This window comes from Oncorhynchus mykiss, chromosome 13 (assembly GCF_057628025.1).
Source record: "Oncorhynchus mykiss isolate SJ-2025 chromosome 13, ASM5762802v1, whole genome shotgun sequence".
In the NCBI taxonomy this organism is placed as follows: Eukaryota; Metazoa; Chordata; class Actinopteri; order Salmoniformes; family Salmonidae; genus Oncorhynchus; species Oncorhynchus mykiss.
Window position 1 is genome coordinate 15,295,639 of NC_143034.1, and position 19,497 is coordinate 15,315,135.

At 45.2% G+C, this 19,497-nt stretch overlaps 1 protein-coding gene across 4 annotated transcripts in view; it reads left to right on the forward strand.

The window, feature by feature from the left end:
- The window catches only part of ldb1b (LIM-domain binding 1b), a 59,392-nt gene that overhangs the window by 30,871 nt on the left and 9,024 nt on the right, over positions 1–19,497 (forward strand). For all 4 annotated transcript variants that reach the window (XM_090195412.1, XM_090195414.1, XM_090195411.1 and 1 more), the window contains exons 2-8: positions 8,299–8,401; positions 8,838–8,882; positions 10,969–11,044; positions 11,675–11,777; positions 13,807–13,979; positions 14,405–14,527; positions 15,223–15,306. In XM_090195412.1, coding sequence (XP_090051538.1) covers positions 8,299–8,401; positions 8,838–8,882; positions 10,969–11,044; positions 11,675–11,777; positions 13,807–13,979; positions 14,405–14,527; positions 15,223–15,306 — 707 coding nt within the window. The remainder of the gene's footprint in view (positions 1–8,298; positions 8,402–8,837; positions 8,883–10,968; positions 11,045–11,674; positions 11,778–13,806; positions 13,980–14,404; positions 14,528–15,222; positions 15,307–19,497) is intronic.

Sequence of the window (19,497 nt, forward strand, 5' to 3'; positions counted from 1 at the left end):
CACTCTGACTGTGATGTAGCCTCGGAGATTGTAGCCTCGGAGATTGTAGCCTCGGAGATTGTAGCCTCGGAGATTGTAGCCTCAGAGATTGTAGCCTCGGAGGAGAGATGATGGTGTTAATATTCACACTATAGGTCTATGAACACAACATCACCAAGGAATCAGTCTCATCATCATCATCATCATCATCAGTCACATAAGTGTTGTTGGATTAAAGCATCTGCTAAATGGCTTGTTGTTGTTGTTATTATTATTAGATAGCCTATACAGCAGACTATGTGAGATGAGGTGGGAGACATCAACAATGAGTAGGGCGACACACACACACACACACACACCTCTGGTCCAGGGTCAGGCAGCGTGGCTGTGTGTGTGACCTCTGGTCCAGGGTCAGGCAGCGTGGCTGTGGGAGTGACCTCTGGTCCAGGGTCAGGCAGCGTGGCTGTGGGAGTGACCTCTGGTCCAGGGTCAGGCAGCGTGGCTGTGGGAGTGACCTCTGGTCCAGGGTCAGGCTGTGTGTGTGACCTCTGGTCCAGGGTCAGGCAGCATGGCTGTGTGTGTGACCTCTGGTCCAGGGTCAGGCTGTGTGTGTGACCTCTGGTCCAGGGTCAGGCTGTGTGTGTGACCTCTGGTCCAGAGTCAGGCTGTGTGTGTGACCTCTGGTCCAGGGTCAGGCAGCGTGGCTGTGTGTGTGACCTCTGGTCCAGGGTCAGGCAGCGTGGCTGTGTGTGTGAACTCTGGTCCAGGGTCAGGCTGTGTGTGTGACCTCTGGTCCAGGGTCAGGCAGCGTGGCTGTGGGAGTGACCTCTGGGTCAGGCAGCGTGGCTGTGTGTGTGACCTCTGGTCCAGGGTCAGGCAGCGTGGCTGTGTGTGTGACCTCTGGTCCAGGGTCAGGCTGTGTGTGTGACCTCTGGTCCAGGGTCAGGCTGTGTGTGTGACCTCTGGTCCAGGGTCAGGCTGTGTGTGTGACCTCTGGTCCAGGGTCAGGCAGCGTGGCTGTGGGAGTGACCTCTGGGTCAGGCAGCGTGGCTGTGTGTGTGACCTCTGGTCCAGGGTCAGGCTGTGTGTGTGACCTCTGGTCCAGGGTCAGGCTGTGTGTGTGACCTCTGGTCCAGGGTCAGGCAGTGTGGCTGTGTGTGTGACCTCTGGTCCAGGGTCAGGCAGCGTGGCTAGATGGTTGTTATGATAGAGAGAGTAGGAGGGGTAGGACTGGCTAGATGGTTGTTATGATAGAGAGAGGAGGAGGGGTAGGACTGGCTAGATGGTTGTTATGATAGAGAGAGGAGGAGGGGTAGGACTGGCTAGGTGGTTGTTATGATAGATAGGAGGGGTAGGACTGGCTAGATGGTTGTTATGATAGAGGAGGTGGAGGGGTAGGACTGGCTAGATGGTTGTTATGATAGAGGAGGTGGAGGGGTAGGACTGGCTAGATGGTTATGATAGAGAGAGGAGGAGGGGTAGGACTGGCTAGATGGTTGTTATGATAGAGAGGAGGGGTAGGACTGGCTAGATGGTTGTTTTGATAAAGAAAGGAGGGGTAGGACTGGCTAGATGGTTGTTTTGATAAAGAGAGGAGGGGTAGGACTGGCTAGATGGTTGTTTTGATAAAGAGAGGAGGGGTAGGACTGGCTAGATGGTTGTTATGATAGAGAGAGTAGGAGGGGTAGGACTGGCTAGATGGTTGTTATGATAGAGGAGGAGTAGGACTGGCTAGATGGTTGTTATGATAGAGAGAGGAGGAGGGGTAGGACTGGCTAGATGGTTGTTTTGATAAAGAGAGGAGGGGTAGGACTGGCTAGATGGTTGTTGTGATGAAGAGGAGGAGGGGTAGGACTGGCTAGATGGTTGTTATGATAGAGAGAGGAGGAGGGGTAGGACTGGCTAGATGGTTGTTATGATAGAGGAGGAGTAGGACTGGCTAGATGGTTGTTATGATAGAGAGAGGAGGAGGGGTAGGACTGGCTAGATGGTTGTTTTGATAAAGAGAGGAGGGGTAGGACTGGCTAGATGGTTGTTGTGATGAAGAGGAGGAGGGGTAGGACTGGCTAGATGGTTGTTATGATAGAGGAGGAGTAGGACTGGCTAGATGGTTGTTATGATAGAGAGAGAAGGGGTAGGACTGGCCAGATGGTTGTTATGATAGAGAGAGGAGGAGGGTTGGACTGGCTAGATGGTTGTTATGATGGAGAGGAGGAGGGGTAGGACTGGCTAGATGGTTGTTATGATAGAGAGGAGGAGGGGTAGGACTGGCTAGATGGTTGTTATGATAGAGAGAGGAGGAGGGTTGGACTGGCTTGATGGTTGTTATGATAGAGAGAGGAGGAGGGTTGGACTGGCTTGAGGGTTGTTATGATAGAGAGGTGGCGAGGTAGGACTGGCTAGATGGTTGTTTTGATAGAGAGAGGAGGGGTAGGACTGGCTAGATGGTTGTTGTGATGGAGAGGAGGAGGGGTAGGACTGGCTAGATGGTTGTTATGATAGAGAGGAGGGGTAGGACTGGCTAGATGGTTGTTATGATAGAGAGAGGGTTAGAATGTGTAAGGGGTCAGTTTAGGGGTGTAGAAGGAGGGGTGGCTGTGATGGGAGAGGGGATACAGGGTAGAGGCCTAGTGTGTATGAGAGTTATTGGTTTGGGCCCGGGAAATTGTTGTCCTGTACCTTTTATGTTAGGAAAACTGTGGTGTGTGTGTGTGTGTCCAGGGTCAGGCTGTGTGTGTGACCTCTGGTCCAGGGTCAGGCAGCGTGGCTGTGGGAGTGACCTCTGGGTCAGGCAGCGTGGCTGTGTGTGTGACCTCTGGTCCAGGGTCAGGCTGTGTGTGTGACCTCTGGTCCAGGGTCAGGCTGTGTGTGTGACCTCTGGTCCAGGGTCAGGCTGTGTGTGTGACCTCTGGTCCAGGGTCAGGCAGTGTGGCTGTGTGTGTGACCTCTGGTCCAGGGTCAGGCAGCGTGGCTAGATGGTTGTTATGATAGAGAGAGTAGGAGGGGTAGGACTGGCTAGATGGTTGTTATGATAGAGAGAGGAGGAGGGGTAGGACTGGCTAGATGGTTGTTATGATAGAGAGAGGAGGAGGGGTAGGACTGGCTAGGTGGTTGTTATGATAGATAGGAGGGGTAGGACTGGCTAGATGGTTGTTATGATAGAGGAGGTGGAGGGGTAGGACTGGCTAGATGGTTGTTATGATAGAGGAGGTGGAGGGGTAGGACTGGCTAGATGGTTATGATAGAGAGAGGAGGAGGGGTAGGACTGGCTAGATGGTTGTTATGATAGAGAGGAGGGGTAGGACTGGCTAGATGGTTGTTTTGATAAAGAAAGGAGGGGTAGGACTGGCTAGATGGTTGTTTTGATAAAGAGAGGAGGGGTAGGACTGGCTAGATGGTTGTTATGATAGAGAGAGTAGGAGGGGTAGGACTGGCTAGATGGTTGTTATGATAGAGGAGGAGTAGGACTGGCTAGATGGTTGTTATGATAGAGAGAGGAGGAGGGGTAGGACTGGCTAGATGGTTGTTTTGATAAAGAGAGGAGGGGTAGGACTGGCTAGATGGTTGTTGTGATGAAGAGGAGGAGGGGTAGGACTGGCTAGATGGTTGTTATGATAGAGAGAGGAGGAGGGGTAGGACTGGCTAGATGGTTGTTATGATAGAGGAGGAGTAGGACTGGCTAGATGGTTGTTATGATAGAGAGAGGAGGGGTAGGACTGGCCAGATGGTTGTTATGATAGAGAGAGGAGGAGGGTTGGACTGGCTAGATGGTTGTTATGATGGAGAGGTGGCGAGGTAGGACTGGCTAGATGGTTGTTTTGATAGAGAGAGGAGGGGTAGGACTGGCTAGATGGTTGTTGTGATGGAGAGGAGGAGGGGTAGGACTGGCTAGATGGTTGTTATGATAGAGAGGAGGGGTAGGACTGGCTAGATGGTTGTTATGATAGAGAGAGGGTTAGAATGTGTAAGGGGTCAGTTTAGGGGTGTAGAAGGAGGGGTGGCTGTGATGGGAGAGGGGATACAGGGTAGAGGCCTAGTGTGTATGAGAGTTATTGGTTTGGGCCCGGGAAATTGTTGTCCTGTACCTTTTATGTTAGGAAAACTGTGGTGTGTGTGTGTGTGTGTGTTGCTGCTTACCTGTGAATGGGTGCAGCCAAGTGAAACTAGGGCAGAACTGGTCGTCCCTACTAGTGTCCCTACACACACACTGATCACTTACAGATGCACTATGCAGATGTCGCTCTGCTATTTCCTGGTTGATAGAATTCTAATAGTTCGCTTAATTTCAGTTCATGTGACACACACTGATCACTTACAGATGCACTATGCAGATGTCGCTCTGCTATTTCCTGGTTGATAGAATTCTAATAGTTCGCTTAATTTCAGTTCATGTGACAAATCAAGCAGGTGTCGTGTGGAGACTCATTGTACCATGTAAATAGCTGTGAAATTCCCATTTGAAGCCGGTGTACAACACCGAAAGTAAAGTCGTAAACAGATGTAGTCTGGTCGCCCAAGAAGTGACACATTTCAACTTGATCTATAATAACTAATCATGTGTTCTGTACGTCGTCTCTGTATTCAGTCGTTACAGTTGTAATGCTCTCTGTCTTTCTGTATTCAGTCGTTACAGTTGTAATGCTCTCTGTCTTTCTGTATTCAGTCGTTACAGTTGTAATGCTCTCTGTCGTCTCCGTATTCAGTCGTTACAGTTGTAATGCTCTCTGTCTTTCAGTATTCAGTCGTTACAGTTGTAATGCTCTCTGTCTTTCTGTATTCAGTCGTTACAGTTGTAATGCTCTCTGTCGTCTCCGTATTCAGTCGTTACAGTTGTAATGCTCTCTGTCGTCTCCGTATTCAGTCGTTACAGTTGTAATGCTCTCTGTTGTCTCCGTATTCAGTCGTTACAGTTGTAATGCTCTCTGTCTTTCTGTATTCAGTCGTTACAGTTGTAATGCTCTCTGTCGTCTCCGTATTCAGTCGTTACAGTTGTAATGCTCTCTGTCGTCTCCGTATTCAGTCGTTACAGTTGTAATGCTCTCTGTCTTTCTGTATTCAGTCGTTACAGTTGTAATGCTCTCTGTCTTTCCGTATTCAGTCGTTACAGTTGTAATGCTCTCTGTCTTTCTGTATTCAGTCGTTACAGTTGTAATGCTCTCTGTCTTTCCGTATTCAGTCGTTACAGTTGTAATGCTCTCTGTCTTTCTGTATTCAGTCGTTACAGTTGTAATGCTCTCTGTCTTTCTGTATTCAGTCGTTACAGTTGTAATGCTCTCTGTCTTTCAGTATTCAGTCGTTACAGTTGTAATGCTCTCTGTCTTTCAGTATTCAGTCGTTACAGTTGTAATGCTCTCTGTCGTCTCCGTATTCAGTCGTTACAGTTGTAATGCTCTCTGTCTTTCTGTATTCAGTCGTTACAGTTGTAATGCTCTCTGTCGTCTCCGTATTCAGTCGTTACAGTTGTAATGCTCTCTGTCTTTCTGTATTCAGTCGTTACAGTTGTAATGCTCTCTGTCTTTCTGTATTCAGTCGTTACAGTTGTAATGCTCTCTGTCTTTCTGTATTCAGTCGTTACAGTTGTAATGCTGTCTGTCTTTCCGTATTCAGTCGTTACAGTTGTAATGCTCTCTGTCTTTCTGTATTCAGTCGTTACAGTTGTAATGCTCTCTGTCTTTCTGTATTCAGTCGTTACAGTTGTAATGCTCTCTGTCTTTCTGTATTCAGTCGTTACAGTTGTAATGCTCTCTGTCTTTCTGTATTCAGTCGTTACAGTTGTAATGCTCTCTGTCGTCTCCGTATTCAGTCGTTACAGTTGTAATGCTCTCTGTCGTCTCCGTATTCAGTCGTTACAGTTGTAATGCTCTCTGTCGTCTCCGTATTCAGTCGTTACAGTTGTAATGCTCTCTGTCTTTCAGTATTCAGTCGTTACAGTTGTAATGCTCTCTGTCTTTCTGTATTCAGTCGTTACAGTTGTAATGCTCTCTGTCGTCTCCGTATTCAGTCGATACAGTTGTAATGCTCTCTGTCTTTCTGTATTCAGTCGTTACAGTTGTAATGCTCTCTGTCTTTCTGTATTCAGTCGTTACAGTTGTAATGCTCTCTGTCTTTCCGTATTCAGTCGTTACAGTTGTAATGCTCTCTGTCTTTCTGTATTCAGTCGTTACAGTTGTAATGCTCTCTGTCTTTCTGTATTCAGTCGTTACAGTTGTAATGCTCTCTGTCTTTCTGTATTCAGTCGTTACAGTTGTAATGCTCTCTGTCTTTCTGTATTCAGTCGTTACAGTTGTAATGCTCTCTGTCGTCTCCGTATTCAGTCGTTACAGTTGTAATGCTCTCTGTCGTCTCCGTATTCAGTCGTTACAGTTGTAATGCTCTCTGTCGTCTCCGTATTCAGTCGTTACAGTTGTAATGCTCTCTGTCTTTCAGTATTCAGTCGTTACAGTTGTAATGCTCTCTGTCTTTCTGTATTCAGTCGTTACAGTTGTAATGCTCTCTGTCGTCTCCGTATTCAGTCGATACAGTTGTAATGCTCTCTGTCTTTCTGTATTCAGTCGTTACAGTTGTAATGCTCTCTGTCTTTCTGTATTCAGTCGTTACAGTTGTAATGCTCTCTGTCGTCTCCGTATTCAGTCGTTACAGTTGTAATGCTCTCTGTCGTCTCCGTATTCAGTCGTTACAGTTGTAATGCTCTCTGTCGTCTCCGTATTCAGTCGTTACAGTTGTAATGCTCTCTGTCGTCTCCGTATTCAGTCGTTACAGTTGTAATGCTCTCTGTCGTCTCCGTATTCAGTCGTTACAGTTGTAATGCTCTCTGTCTTTCAGTATTCAGTCGTTACAGTTGTAATGCTCTCTGTCTTTCTGTATTCAGTCGTTACAGTTGTAATGCTCTCTGTCTTTCAGTATTCAGTCGTTACAGTTGTAATGCTCTCTGTCGTCTCCGTATTCAGTCGTTACAGTTGTAATGCTCTCTGTCTTTCAGTATTCAGTCGTTACAGTTGTAATGCTCTCTGTCGTCTCCGTATTCAGTCGTTACAGTTATAATGCTCTCTGTCTTTCCGTATTCAGTCGTTACAGTTGTAATGCTCTCTGTCTTTCTGTATTCAGTCGTTACAGTTGTAATGCTCTCTGTCTTTCTGTATTCAGTCGTTACAGTTGTAATGCTCTCTGTCTTTCTGTATTCAGTCGTTACAGTTGTAATGCTCTCTGTCTTTCTGTATTCAGTCGTTACAGTTGTAATGCTCTCTGTCTTTCTGTATTCAGTCGTTACAGTTGTAATGCTCTCTGTCGTCTCCGTATTCAGTCGTTACAGTTGTAATGCTCTCTGTCGTCTCCGTATTCAGTCGTTACAGTTGTAATGCTCTCTGTCGTCTCCGTATTCAGTCGTTACAGTTGTAATGCTCTCTGTCTTTCAGTATTCAGTCGTTACAGTTGTAATGCTCTCTGTCTTTCTGTATTCAGTCGTTACAGTTGTAATGCTCTCTGTCGTCTCCGTATTCAGTCGATACAGTTGTAATGCTCTCTGTCTTTCTGTATTCAGTCGTTACAGTTGTAATGCTCTCTGTCTTTCTGTATTCAGTCGTTACAGTTGTAATGCTCTCTGTCGTCTCCGTATTCAGTCGTTACAGTTGTAATGCTCTCTGTCGTCTCCGTATTCAGTCGTTACAGTTGTAATGCTCTCTGTCGTCTCCGTATTCAGTCGTTACAGTTGTAATGCTCTCTGTCTTTCAGTATTCAGTCGTTACAGTTGTAATGCTCTCTGTCTTTCAGTATTCAGTCGTTACAGTTGTAATGCTCTCTGTCTTTCTGTATTCAGTCGTTACAGTTGTAATGCTCTCTGTCGTCTCCGTATTCAGTCGTTACAGTTGTAATGCTCTCTGTCGTCTCTGTATTCAGTCGTTACAGTTGTAATGCTCTCTGTCGTCTCCGTATTCAGTCGTTACAGTTGTAATGCTCTCTGTCTTTCAGTATTCAGTCGTTACAGTTGTAATGCTCTCTGTCTTTCAGTATTCAGTCGTTACAGTTGTAATGCTCTCTGTCTTTCTGTATTCAGTCGTTACAGTTGTAATGCTCTCTGTCTTTCTGTATTCAGTCGTTACAGTTGTAATGCTCTCTGTCGTCTCCGTATTCAGTCGTTACAGTTGTAATGCTCTCTGTCTTTCAGTATTCAGTCGTTACAGTTGTAATGCTCTCTGTCGTCTCCGTAATTAGTCGTTACAGTTGTAATGCTCTCTGTCTTTCAGTATTCAGTCGTTACAGTTGTAATGCTCTCTGTCGTCTCCGTATTCAGTCGTTACAGTTGTAATGCTCTCTGTCTTTTAGGCTGTTCCTCCAAGTCATTCAAGCTGTACTCTCCAAAGGAGCCCCCCAACGGCAGCTCCTTTCCCCCGTTCCACCCCGGCACCATGCTGGACAGAGACCTGGGGTGAGCAGGATGCACACACACCTGAAACGTTGTTGTATTCTGTGGTGCTTTTTGGAGTGTGTGTGTCTTTTTGAGTCGGGGTGATTGATTTGACTGCTGTGTATGTGTGTGTCTTTTTGAGTCGGGGTGATTGATTTGACTGCTGTGTATGTATGTGTGTGTCTTTCTGAGTCGGGGTGAGCGGTTAGCTCCTCCCCTGAGATGGATTGTTACAGGAAGTCCTGCTAGCTCGTCCAGATCTCAGGATGATGTGTGTGTGTGTGCGTGTGCGTGTGTGTGTGTGTGCGTGTTGGGGGGGGGGGGGTACATGTCCAGGCTAACTGTCTCATCTGGTTCTTACAGATAACAGGCAACAGTTACAATTCACATTTTTGTGTGGAGAAAGACAAGTATTAAACTAGATGTTTCCTTGACAGTGTGTTTTCTCTCTCTGCAGCCCAACCCCCATGTACCCCCCCTCATACCTGGAGCCTGGAATAGGGTAAGACTTACTGACCGTTTCTAGTCTGGATGTTTCTGGTCTAGATATCACAGACCTACATCAATTTCTGCTACCGTCTGCGTTTTTAGTGGACTGAAATATGTGCCTGTACTCAGTTTAAGTTCCAGTAGTGTTTACTGTTGAAGTGGGAAGTTTACATACACTCAGGTTGGAGTCATTAAAACTGGTTTACATACACTCAGGTTGGAGTCATTAAAACTGGTTTACATACACTCAGGTTGGAGTCATTAAAACTGGTTTACATACACTCAGGTTGGAGTCATTAAAACTGGTTTACATACACTCAGGTTGGAGTCATTAAAACTGGTTTACATACACTCTGGTTGGAGTCATTAAAACTGGTTTACATACACTCAGGTTGGAGTCATTAAAACTGGTTTACATACACTCAGGTTGGAGTCATTAAAACAGTTTTTTCAACCACTCCACAAATCTCTTGTTAATTAACAAACTATAGTTTTGGCAAGTCGGTTAGGACATCTACTTCGTGCATGACACAAGTCATTTTTCCAACGATTGTTGACAGACAGATTATTTTCAATTATAATTAATTCCCTGTATCACAATTCCAGTGGGTCAGAAGTTTACATAAATTAAGTTGACTGTGCCTTTAAACAGCTTGGAAAATTCCAGAAAATTATGTCATGGCTTTAGAAGCTTCTGATAGGCTAATTGACATCATTTGAGTCTATTGGCTATTGAGTCTATTACCTGTGGATGTATTTCAAGGCCTATCTTCAAACTCAGTTCCTCTTTGCTTGACATCAGGGGAAAATCAAAATAAATCAGCCAAGACCTCATAAAAAAATTGCAGACCTCCACAAGTCTGGTTCATCCTTGGGAGCAATTTCCAAACGCCTGAAGGTACCACGCTTATCTGTACAAACAATAGTACGCAAGTATAAACACCATGGGACCACGCAGCCGTCATTCCGCTCAGGAACGAGACGCATTCTGTCTCCTAGAGATGTACGTACTTTGGTGCGAAAAGTGCAAATCAATCCCAGAATAACAGCAAATGACCTTGTGAAGATGCTGGAGGAAATATCCACAGTAAAACGAGTCCTATATCGACATAACCTGAAAGGCCGCTCAGCAAGGAAGAAGCCACTGCCCCAAAACTGTCATGGAAAAGCCAGACTACGGTTTGCAACTGCACATGGGGACAAAGACCTCTGGTCTGAATGAAACAAAAATAGAACTGTTTGGCCATAATGACCATCGTTATGTTTTGAGGAGAAAGGAGGAGGCTTGCAAGCCGAAGAACACCATCAGAACTGTGAAGCATGGGGGTGGCAGCATTATGTTGTGGGGGTGCTTTGCTGCAGGAGGGACTGGTGCATGTCACAAAATAGATGGCATCATGAGGGAGGAAAATTATGTGGATATATTGAAGCAACATCTCAAGACATCAGTCAGGAAGTTAAATCTTGGTCACAAATGGGTCTTCCAAATGGACAATGATCCCAAGCATACTTCCAAAGTTGTGGCAAAATGGCTTAAGGACAACAAAGTCAAGGTATTGGAGTGGCCATCACAAAGCCCCGACCTCAATCCTATAGAACATTTGTGGGCAGAACTGAAAAAGCGTGTGCGAGCAAGGAGGCCTACAAACCTGACTCAGTTACACCAGCTCTGTCAGGAGGAATGGGCCAAAATTCACCCAACTTATTATGGGAAGCTTGTGGAAAGCTACCTGAAACGTTTGACCCAAGTTAAACAATTTAAAGGCAATGCTACCAAATACTAATTGAGTGTATGTAAACGTCTGACCCACTGGGAATGTGATGAAAGAAATAAAAGCTGAAATAAATCATTCTCTCTACTGTTATTCTGACATTTCACATTCTTAAAATAAAGTGGTGATCCTAACTGACCTAAAACAGATAATTCTTACTAGGATTAAATGTCAGGAATTGTGAAAAACTGAGTTTAAATGTATTTGGCTAAGGTGTATGTAAACTTCAGACTTCAACTGTATATTTAGGTGCCGTTAAAGCCAGTATTCTATAAGAGGTGCCTTTACTTCGGCCCAAGTCCATCTAACCTCTCCTGTCTGTCTCAGGAGACACACACCATACGGGAACCAGACAGACTACAGGATATTTGAGCTCAACAAACGGCTACAGAACTGGACAGAGGTAGAGTGGAGCTGAACGCTTAACTTCATCTCTCTGCCCGTCTGTCTGTCTGCCCGTCTGTCTATCATTCTTCTTCCCCCTCGTTCTCACGTTGTTTTACTAAGACTACCATACTGAATACTATGCTAACTCCCTCTGTCTCCCCCTCTCTCTCCCCCTCTCTCTCCTCTCTCTCTCTCTCTCTCTCTCTCTCTCTCTCTCTCTCTCTCCTCTCCTCTCCTCTCCTCTCCTCTCCTCTCCTCTCCTCTCCTCTCCTCTCCTCTCCTCTCCTCTCCTCTCCTCTCCTCTCCTCTCCTCTCCTCTCCTCTCTCTCCATCAGTGTGATAATCTGGTGGGATGCATTCACTACAGAGTTCTTTGTTTTAGTACCTACTAGGCTGACTTAACATGTTGCTAACTATTCCCCTCTCTCTCTCCTTTCTCCATCTCTCTCTGTTTCTCTCTCTCCTTTCTCTATCTATCTCTCTCTCTCTCCTCTCTCTCTCTCCTCTCTCTCTCTCCTCTCTCTCTCTCTCTCTCCTCTCTTTCTCTCTCTCCTCTCTCTCCTTTCTCCATATCTCTCTTTCTCTCTCTCCTCTCTCTCTCTCTCTCTCCTCTCTCTCTCTCCCCTCTCCTCTCTCCTCTCTCTAGGAGTGTGATAATCTGTGGTGGGATGCGTTCACTACAGAGTTCTTTGAGGACGATGCCATGTTGACCATAACCTTCTGTCTGGAGGACGGGCCCAAGAGATACAGTAAGAACAGACAGACAGACAGACAGACGGACAGACAGACAGTTGTTGTTGTATTCTCTGCGTCCTGTTATTAGATTAAAATCAAATGTTTTAGGTCACATGACTAACAGGGAAATGATTTCCAACACTGCATAGTTAAAAGTTGAGAATAAAACAATATTGTAATTGTGACACGAGGAAGAAATCCATAGTGAATAACAATAAGGAGTGAAAATAACATGGTTATATACAGGAAGTACCAGTACTGAGTCATTGTGCAGGGATATGAGGTAATAACATGGTTATATACAGGAAGTACCAGTACTGAGTCATTGTGCAGGGATATGAGGTAATAACATGGTTATATACAGGAAGTACCAGTACTGAGTCAATGTGCAGGGATATGAGGTAATAACATGGTTATATACAGTGAGTACCAGTACTGAGTCATTGTGCAGGGATATGAGGTAATAACATGGTTATACACAGGAAGTACCAGTACTGAGTCATTGTGCAGGGATATGAGGTAATAACATGGTTATACACAGGAAGTACCAGTACTGAGTCATTGTGCAGGGATATGAGGTAATAACATGGTTATATACAGTGAGTACCAGTACTGAGTCATTGTGCAGGGATATGAGGTAATAACATGGTTATACACAGGAAGTACCAGTACTGAGTCATTGTGCAGGGATATGAGGTAATAACATGGTTATATACAGGAAGTACCAGTACTGAGTCGATGTGCAGGGATATGAGGTAATAACATGGTTATATACAGTGAATACCAGTACTGAGTCATTGTGCAGGGATATGAGGTAATAACATGGTTATATACAGTGAGTACCAGTACTGAGTCATTGTGCAGGGATATGAGGTAATAACATGGTTATATACAGGAAGTACCAGTACTGAGTCATTGTGCAGGGATATGAGGTAATAACATGGTTATATACAGGAAGTACCAGTACTGAGTCATTGTGCAGGGATATGAGGTAATAACATGGTTATATACAGGAAGTACCAGTACTGAGTCATTGTGCAGGGATATGAGGTAATAACATGGTTATATACAGGAAGTACCAGTACTGAGTCGATGTGCAGGGATATGAGGTAATAACATGGTTATATACAGGAAGTACCAGTACTGAGTCGATGTGCAGGGATATGAGGTAATAACATGGTTATATACAGGAAGTACCAGTACTGAGTCATTGTGCAGGGATATGAGGTAATAACATGGTTATATACAGTGAGTACCAGTACTGAGTCGATGTGCAGGGATATGAGGTAATAACATGGTTATATACAGTGAGTACCAGTACTGAGTCATTGTGCAGGGATATGAGGTAATAACATGGTTATGTACAGGAAGTACCAGTACTGAGTCATTATGAGGTAATTGAGGTAGCTATATACTGTACATATCGGTAGGGCTGAAGTGACTCGGCAACAGGATAGATAACAGGCAGTAGCAGCAGCTTTGGTGGCGAGTATGAAAGTGTGGTGTCAGTGTGTGTGGGAATATATAGTGTGTGTTGGAGTGGAAGTACAGTATGTGTGTGTGTGTTTGGGTGAGTGTGTGTTTGTTGGGGTGAGTGTGTGTGCATAGTCAATGCAAAAGAGTTAGTGCCAAAAAGTCATGATTGTAGTCTGTTTTGTAATGAATACGGCCAGTTTCCTGGACACAGACCACGCCTGGATTCTCTGTTGATCTGGCTGATTGGTTCAGGACCAGGGTCGATGTGATCTGGCTGATTGGTTCAGGACCAGGGTTGATGTGATCTGGCTGATTGGTTCAGGACCAGGGTTGATGTGATCTGGCTGATTGGTTCAGGACCAGGGTTGATGTGATCTGGCTGATTGGTTCAGGACCAGGGTTGATGTGATCTGGCTGATTGGTTCAGGACCAGGGTTGATGTGATCTGGCTGATTAGTTCAGGACCAGGGTTGATGTGTGTCTGGGAAACCACCCTATGAGACTCTGTTGTTGTGTACTTACGCTCCACTGTTCTTCTGCTTCCTGTCTCCTCCTCCTCCTCCACAGCGATTGGCCGGACGTTGATCCCGCGGTACTTCCGGAGTATATTTGAGGGGGGTGCCACCGACCTCTACTACGTGTTGAAGCACCCCAAAGAGTCCTTCCACAACAACTTCGTCTCGCTGGACTGTGACCAGTGTACCATGGTTACGCAGAACGGAAAACCCATGTTCACACAGGTGTGTGTGTGTGCGTGTGTGTGTGTGCGTGTGTGTGCGTGTGTGTGTGTGCGTGTGTGTGCGTGTGTGTGTGTGTCTGTGTGTGTGTCTGTGTCTGTGTCTGTGCCTGTGCCTGTGTCTGTGCCTGTGCCTGTCTGTGTGTCTGTGTGTCTGTGTCTGCGCGTGTGTGTGTGCGTAGGCCATGTCTTTCCTGTGGACACTATTGTAAACATGAGGGAGAATCCTAACATCACAATCTGCATTTGTAACTCAACTGAAAGAGTTCAGTGCATCTTCTATGTGAAAGTCTACACATGTAAGTCATGCTAGGATTCGGCACATAGTTGCTGGCGAATTGCTATCTTTGCGCGCAACAAATATTCTGAACATAACTTTGGTGATCTCCTTTTGTAGAAAGTGCAAGCCTGACCTCTGACCCCTCTTAGGTGTGTGTGGAGGGTCGTCTGTACCTGGAATTCATGTTTGACGACATGATGAGGATCAAGACGTGGCACTTCAGCATCCGACAGCACCGCGAACTGATACCGCGCAGTATACTGGCCATGCACGTGAGTTAAACACACACACACACACACACACACACACACACACACGATACCGCGCAGTATACTGGCCATGCACGTGAGTTAAACACACACACACACACACACACATACACACACACACACACACACACACACACACACACACACACACACACATGATACCACGCAGTATACTGGCCATGCACGTGAGTTAAACACACACACACACACACACACACACACACGATACCGCGCAGTATACTGGCCATGCACGTGAGTTAAACACACACACACACACACACACACACACACACACACACACACACACACACACACACACACACACACACATGATACCACGCAGTATACTGGCCATGCACGTGAGTTAAACACACACACACATGATACCACGCAGTATACTGGCCATGCACGTGAGTTAAACACACACACACACACACACACACACACATGATACCACGCAGTATACTGGCCATGCACGTGAGATAAACACACACACACATGATACCGCGCAGTATACTGGCCATGCACGTGAGTTAAACACACACACACACATACACCTGTTGTCTAATAGCGATGGTAGACAGATCAATACATGGTGTCCGACCTCTCGAACCCCTGACCTCTCGAACCCCTGACCTCTCGAACCCCTGACCTCTCGAACCCCTGACCTCTCGAACCCCTGACCTCTAACCCTACAGGCCCAGGACCCCCAGATGTTAGACCAGCTGTCTAAGAACATCACCAGATGTGGACTGTCTAACTCCACCCTCAACTACCTCCGAGTGAGTACACACAAACATCAACAACAACAAACATAGATCCCTACCTCCCAGTGAGTACACACAAACATCATCAACAACAACAAACATAGATCCCTACCTCCCAGTGAGTACACACAAACATCAACAACAACAACAACCATAGATCCCTACCTCCCAGTGAGTACACACAAACATCAACAACAACAACAAACATAGATCCCTACCTCCCAGTGAGTACACACAAACATCAACAACAACAAACATAGATCACTACCTCCCAGGGAGTACACACAAACATCAACAACAACAAACATAGATCCCTACCTCCCAGTGAGTACACACAAACATCAACAACAACAAACATAGATCACTACCTCCCAGGGAGTACACACAAACAACAACAAACATAGATCACTACCTCCCAGGGAGTACACACAAACAACAACAAACATAGATCACTACCTCCCAGGGAGTACACACAAACAACAACAAACATAGATCACTACCTCCCAGGGAGTACACACAAACATCAACAAACATAGATCACTACCTCCCAGGGAGTACACACAAACAACAACAAACATAGATCACTACCTCCCAGGGAGTACACACAAACATCAACAAACATAGATCACTACCTCCCAGGGAGTACACACAAACAACAACAAACATAGATCACTACCTCCCAGGGAGTACACACAAACAACAACAACAAACATAGATCACTACCTCCCAGGGAGTACACACAAACAACAACAAACATAGATCACTACCTCCCAGGGAGTACACACAAACAACAACAAACATAGATCACTACCTCCCAGGGAGTACACACAAACAACAACAAACATAGATCACTACCTCCCAGGGAGTACACACAAACAACAACAAACATAGATCACTACCTCCCAGGGAGTACACACAAACAACAACAAACATAGATCACTACCTCCCAGGGAGTACACACAAACAACAACAACAACAAACATAGATCACTACCTCCCAGGGAGTACACACAAACATCAACAACAACAAACATAGATCCCTACCTCCCAGGGAGTACACACAAACAACAACAACAACAAACATAGATCACTACCTCCCAGGGAGTACACACAAACATCAACAACAACAAACATAGATCACTACCTCCCAGGGAGTACACACAAACAACAACAACAACAAACATAGATCACTACCTCCCAGGGAGTACACACAAACAACAACAACAACAAACATAGATCACTACCTCCCAGGGAGTACACACAAACATCAACAACAACAAACATATATCACTACCTCCCAGGGAGTACACACAAACAACAACAAACATAGATCACTACCTCCCAGGGAGTACACACAAACAACAACAAACATAGATCACTACCTCCCAGGGAGTACACACAAACAACAACAAACATAGATCACTACCTCCCAGGGAGTACACACAAACATCAACAAACATAGATCCCTACCTCCCAGTGAGTACACACAAACATCAACAACAACAACAACCATAGATCCCTACCTCCCAGTGAGTACACACAAACATCAACAACAACAACAAACATAGATCCCTACCTCCCAGTGAGTACACACAAACATCAACAACAACAAACATAGATCACTACCTCCCAGGGAGTACACACAAACATCAACAACAACAAACATAGATCCCTACCTCCCAGTGAGTACACACAAACATCAACAACAACAAACATAGATCACTACCTCCCAGGGAGTACACACAAACAACAACAAACATAGATCACTACCTCCCAGGGAGTACACACAAACAACAACAAACATAGATCACTACCTCCCAGGGAGTACACACAAACAACAACAAACATAGATCACTACCTCCCAGGGAGTACACACAAACATCAACAAACATAGATCACTACCTCCCAGGGAGTACACACAAACAACAACAAACATAGATCACTACCTCCCAGGGAGTACACACAAACATCAACAAACATAGATCACTACCTCCCAGGGAGTACACACAAACAACAACAAACATAGATCACTACCTCCCAGGGAGTACACACAAACAACAACAACAAACATAGATCACTACCTCCCAGGGAGTACACACAAACAACAACAAACATAGATCACTACCTCCCAGGGAGTACACACAAACAACAACAAACATAGATCACTACCTCCCAGGGAGTACACACAAACAACAACAAACATAGATCACTACCTCCCAGGGAGTACACACAAACAACAACAAACATAGATCACTACCTCCCAGGGAGTACACACAAACAACAACAAACATAGATCACTACCTCCCAGGGAGTACACACAAACAACAACAACAACAAACATAGATCACTACCTCCCAGGGAGTACACACAAACATCAACAACAACAAACATAGATCCCTACCTCCCAGGGAGTACACACAAACAACAACAACAACAAACATAGATCACTACCTCCCAGGGAGTACACACAAACATCAACAACAACAAACATAGATCACTACCTCCCAGGGAGTACACACAAACATCAACAACAACAAACATAGATCACTACCTCCCAGGGAGTACACACAAACAACAACAACAACAAACATAGATCACTACCTCCCAGGGAGTACACACAAACAACAACAACAACAAACATAGATCACTACCTCCCAGGGAGTACACACAAACATCAACAACAACAAACATATATCACTACCTCCCAGGGAGTACACACAAACAACAACAAACATAGATCACTACCTCCCAGGGAGTACACACAAACAACAACAAACATAGATCACTACCTCCCAGGGAGTACACACAAACAACAACAAACATAGATCACTACCTCCCAGGGAGTACACACAAACATCAACAAACATAGATCACTACCTCCCAGGGAGTACACACAAACATCAACAACAACAAACATAGATCACTACCTCCCAGGGAGTACACACAAACATCAACAAACATAGATCACTACCTCCCAGTGAGTACACACAAACATCAACAACAACAAACATAGATCACTACCTCCCAGGGAGTACACACAAACATCAACAAACATAGATCACTACCTCCCAGGGAGTACACACAAACAACAACAACAACAAACATAGATCACTACCTCCCAGGGAGTACACACAAACATCAACAACAACAAACATAGATCACTACCTCCCAGGGAGTACACACAAACAACAACAAACATAGATCACTACCTCCCAGGGAGTACACACAAACAACAACAAACATAGATCACTACCTCCCAGGGAGTACACACAAACAACAACAAACATAGATCACTACCTCCCAGGGAGTACACACAAACATCAACAAACATAGATCACTACCTCCCAGGGAGTACACACAAACAACAACAACAACAAACATAGATCACTACCTCCCAGGGAGTACACACAAACAACAACAACAACAAACATAGATCACTACCTCCCAGGGAGTACACACAAACATCAACAACAACAAACATATATCACTACCTCCCAGGGAGTACACACAAACAACAACAAACATAGATCACTACCTCCCAGGGAGTACACACAAACAACAACAAACATAGATCACTACCTCCCAGGGAGTACACACAAACAACAACAAACATAGATCACTACCTCCCAGGGAGTACACACAAACAACAACAACAACAAACATAGATCACTACCTCCCAGGGAGTACACACAAACATCAACAAACATAGATCACTACCTCCCAGGGAGTACACACAAACATCAACAACAACAAACATAGATCACTACCTCCCAGGGAGTACACACAAACATCAACAAACATAGATCACTACCTCCCAGTGAGTACACACAAACATCAACAACAACAAACATAGATCACTACCTCCCAGGGAGTACACACAAACATCAACAAACATAGATCACTACCTCCCAGGGAGTACACACAAACAACAACAACAACAAACATAGATCACTACCTCCCAGGGAGTACACACAAACATCAACAACAACAAACATAGATCACTACCTCCCAGGGAGTACACACAAACAACAACAAACATAGATCACTACCTCCCAGGGAGTACACACAAACAACAACAAACATAGATCACTACCTCCCAGGGAGTACACACAAACAACAACAAACATAGATCACTACCTCCCAGGGAGTACACACAAACATCAACAAACATAGATCACTACCTCCCAGGGAGTACACACAAACAACA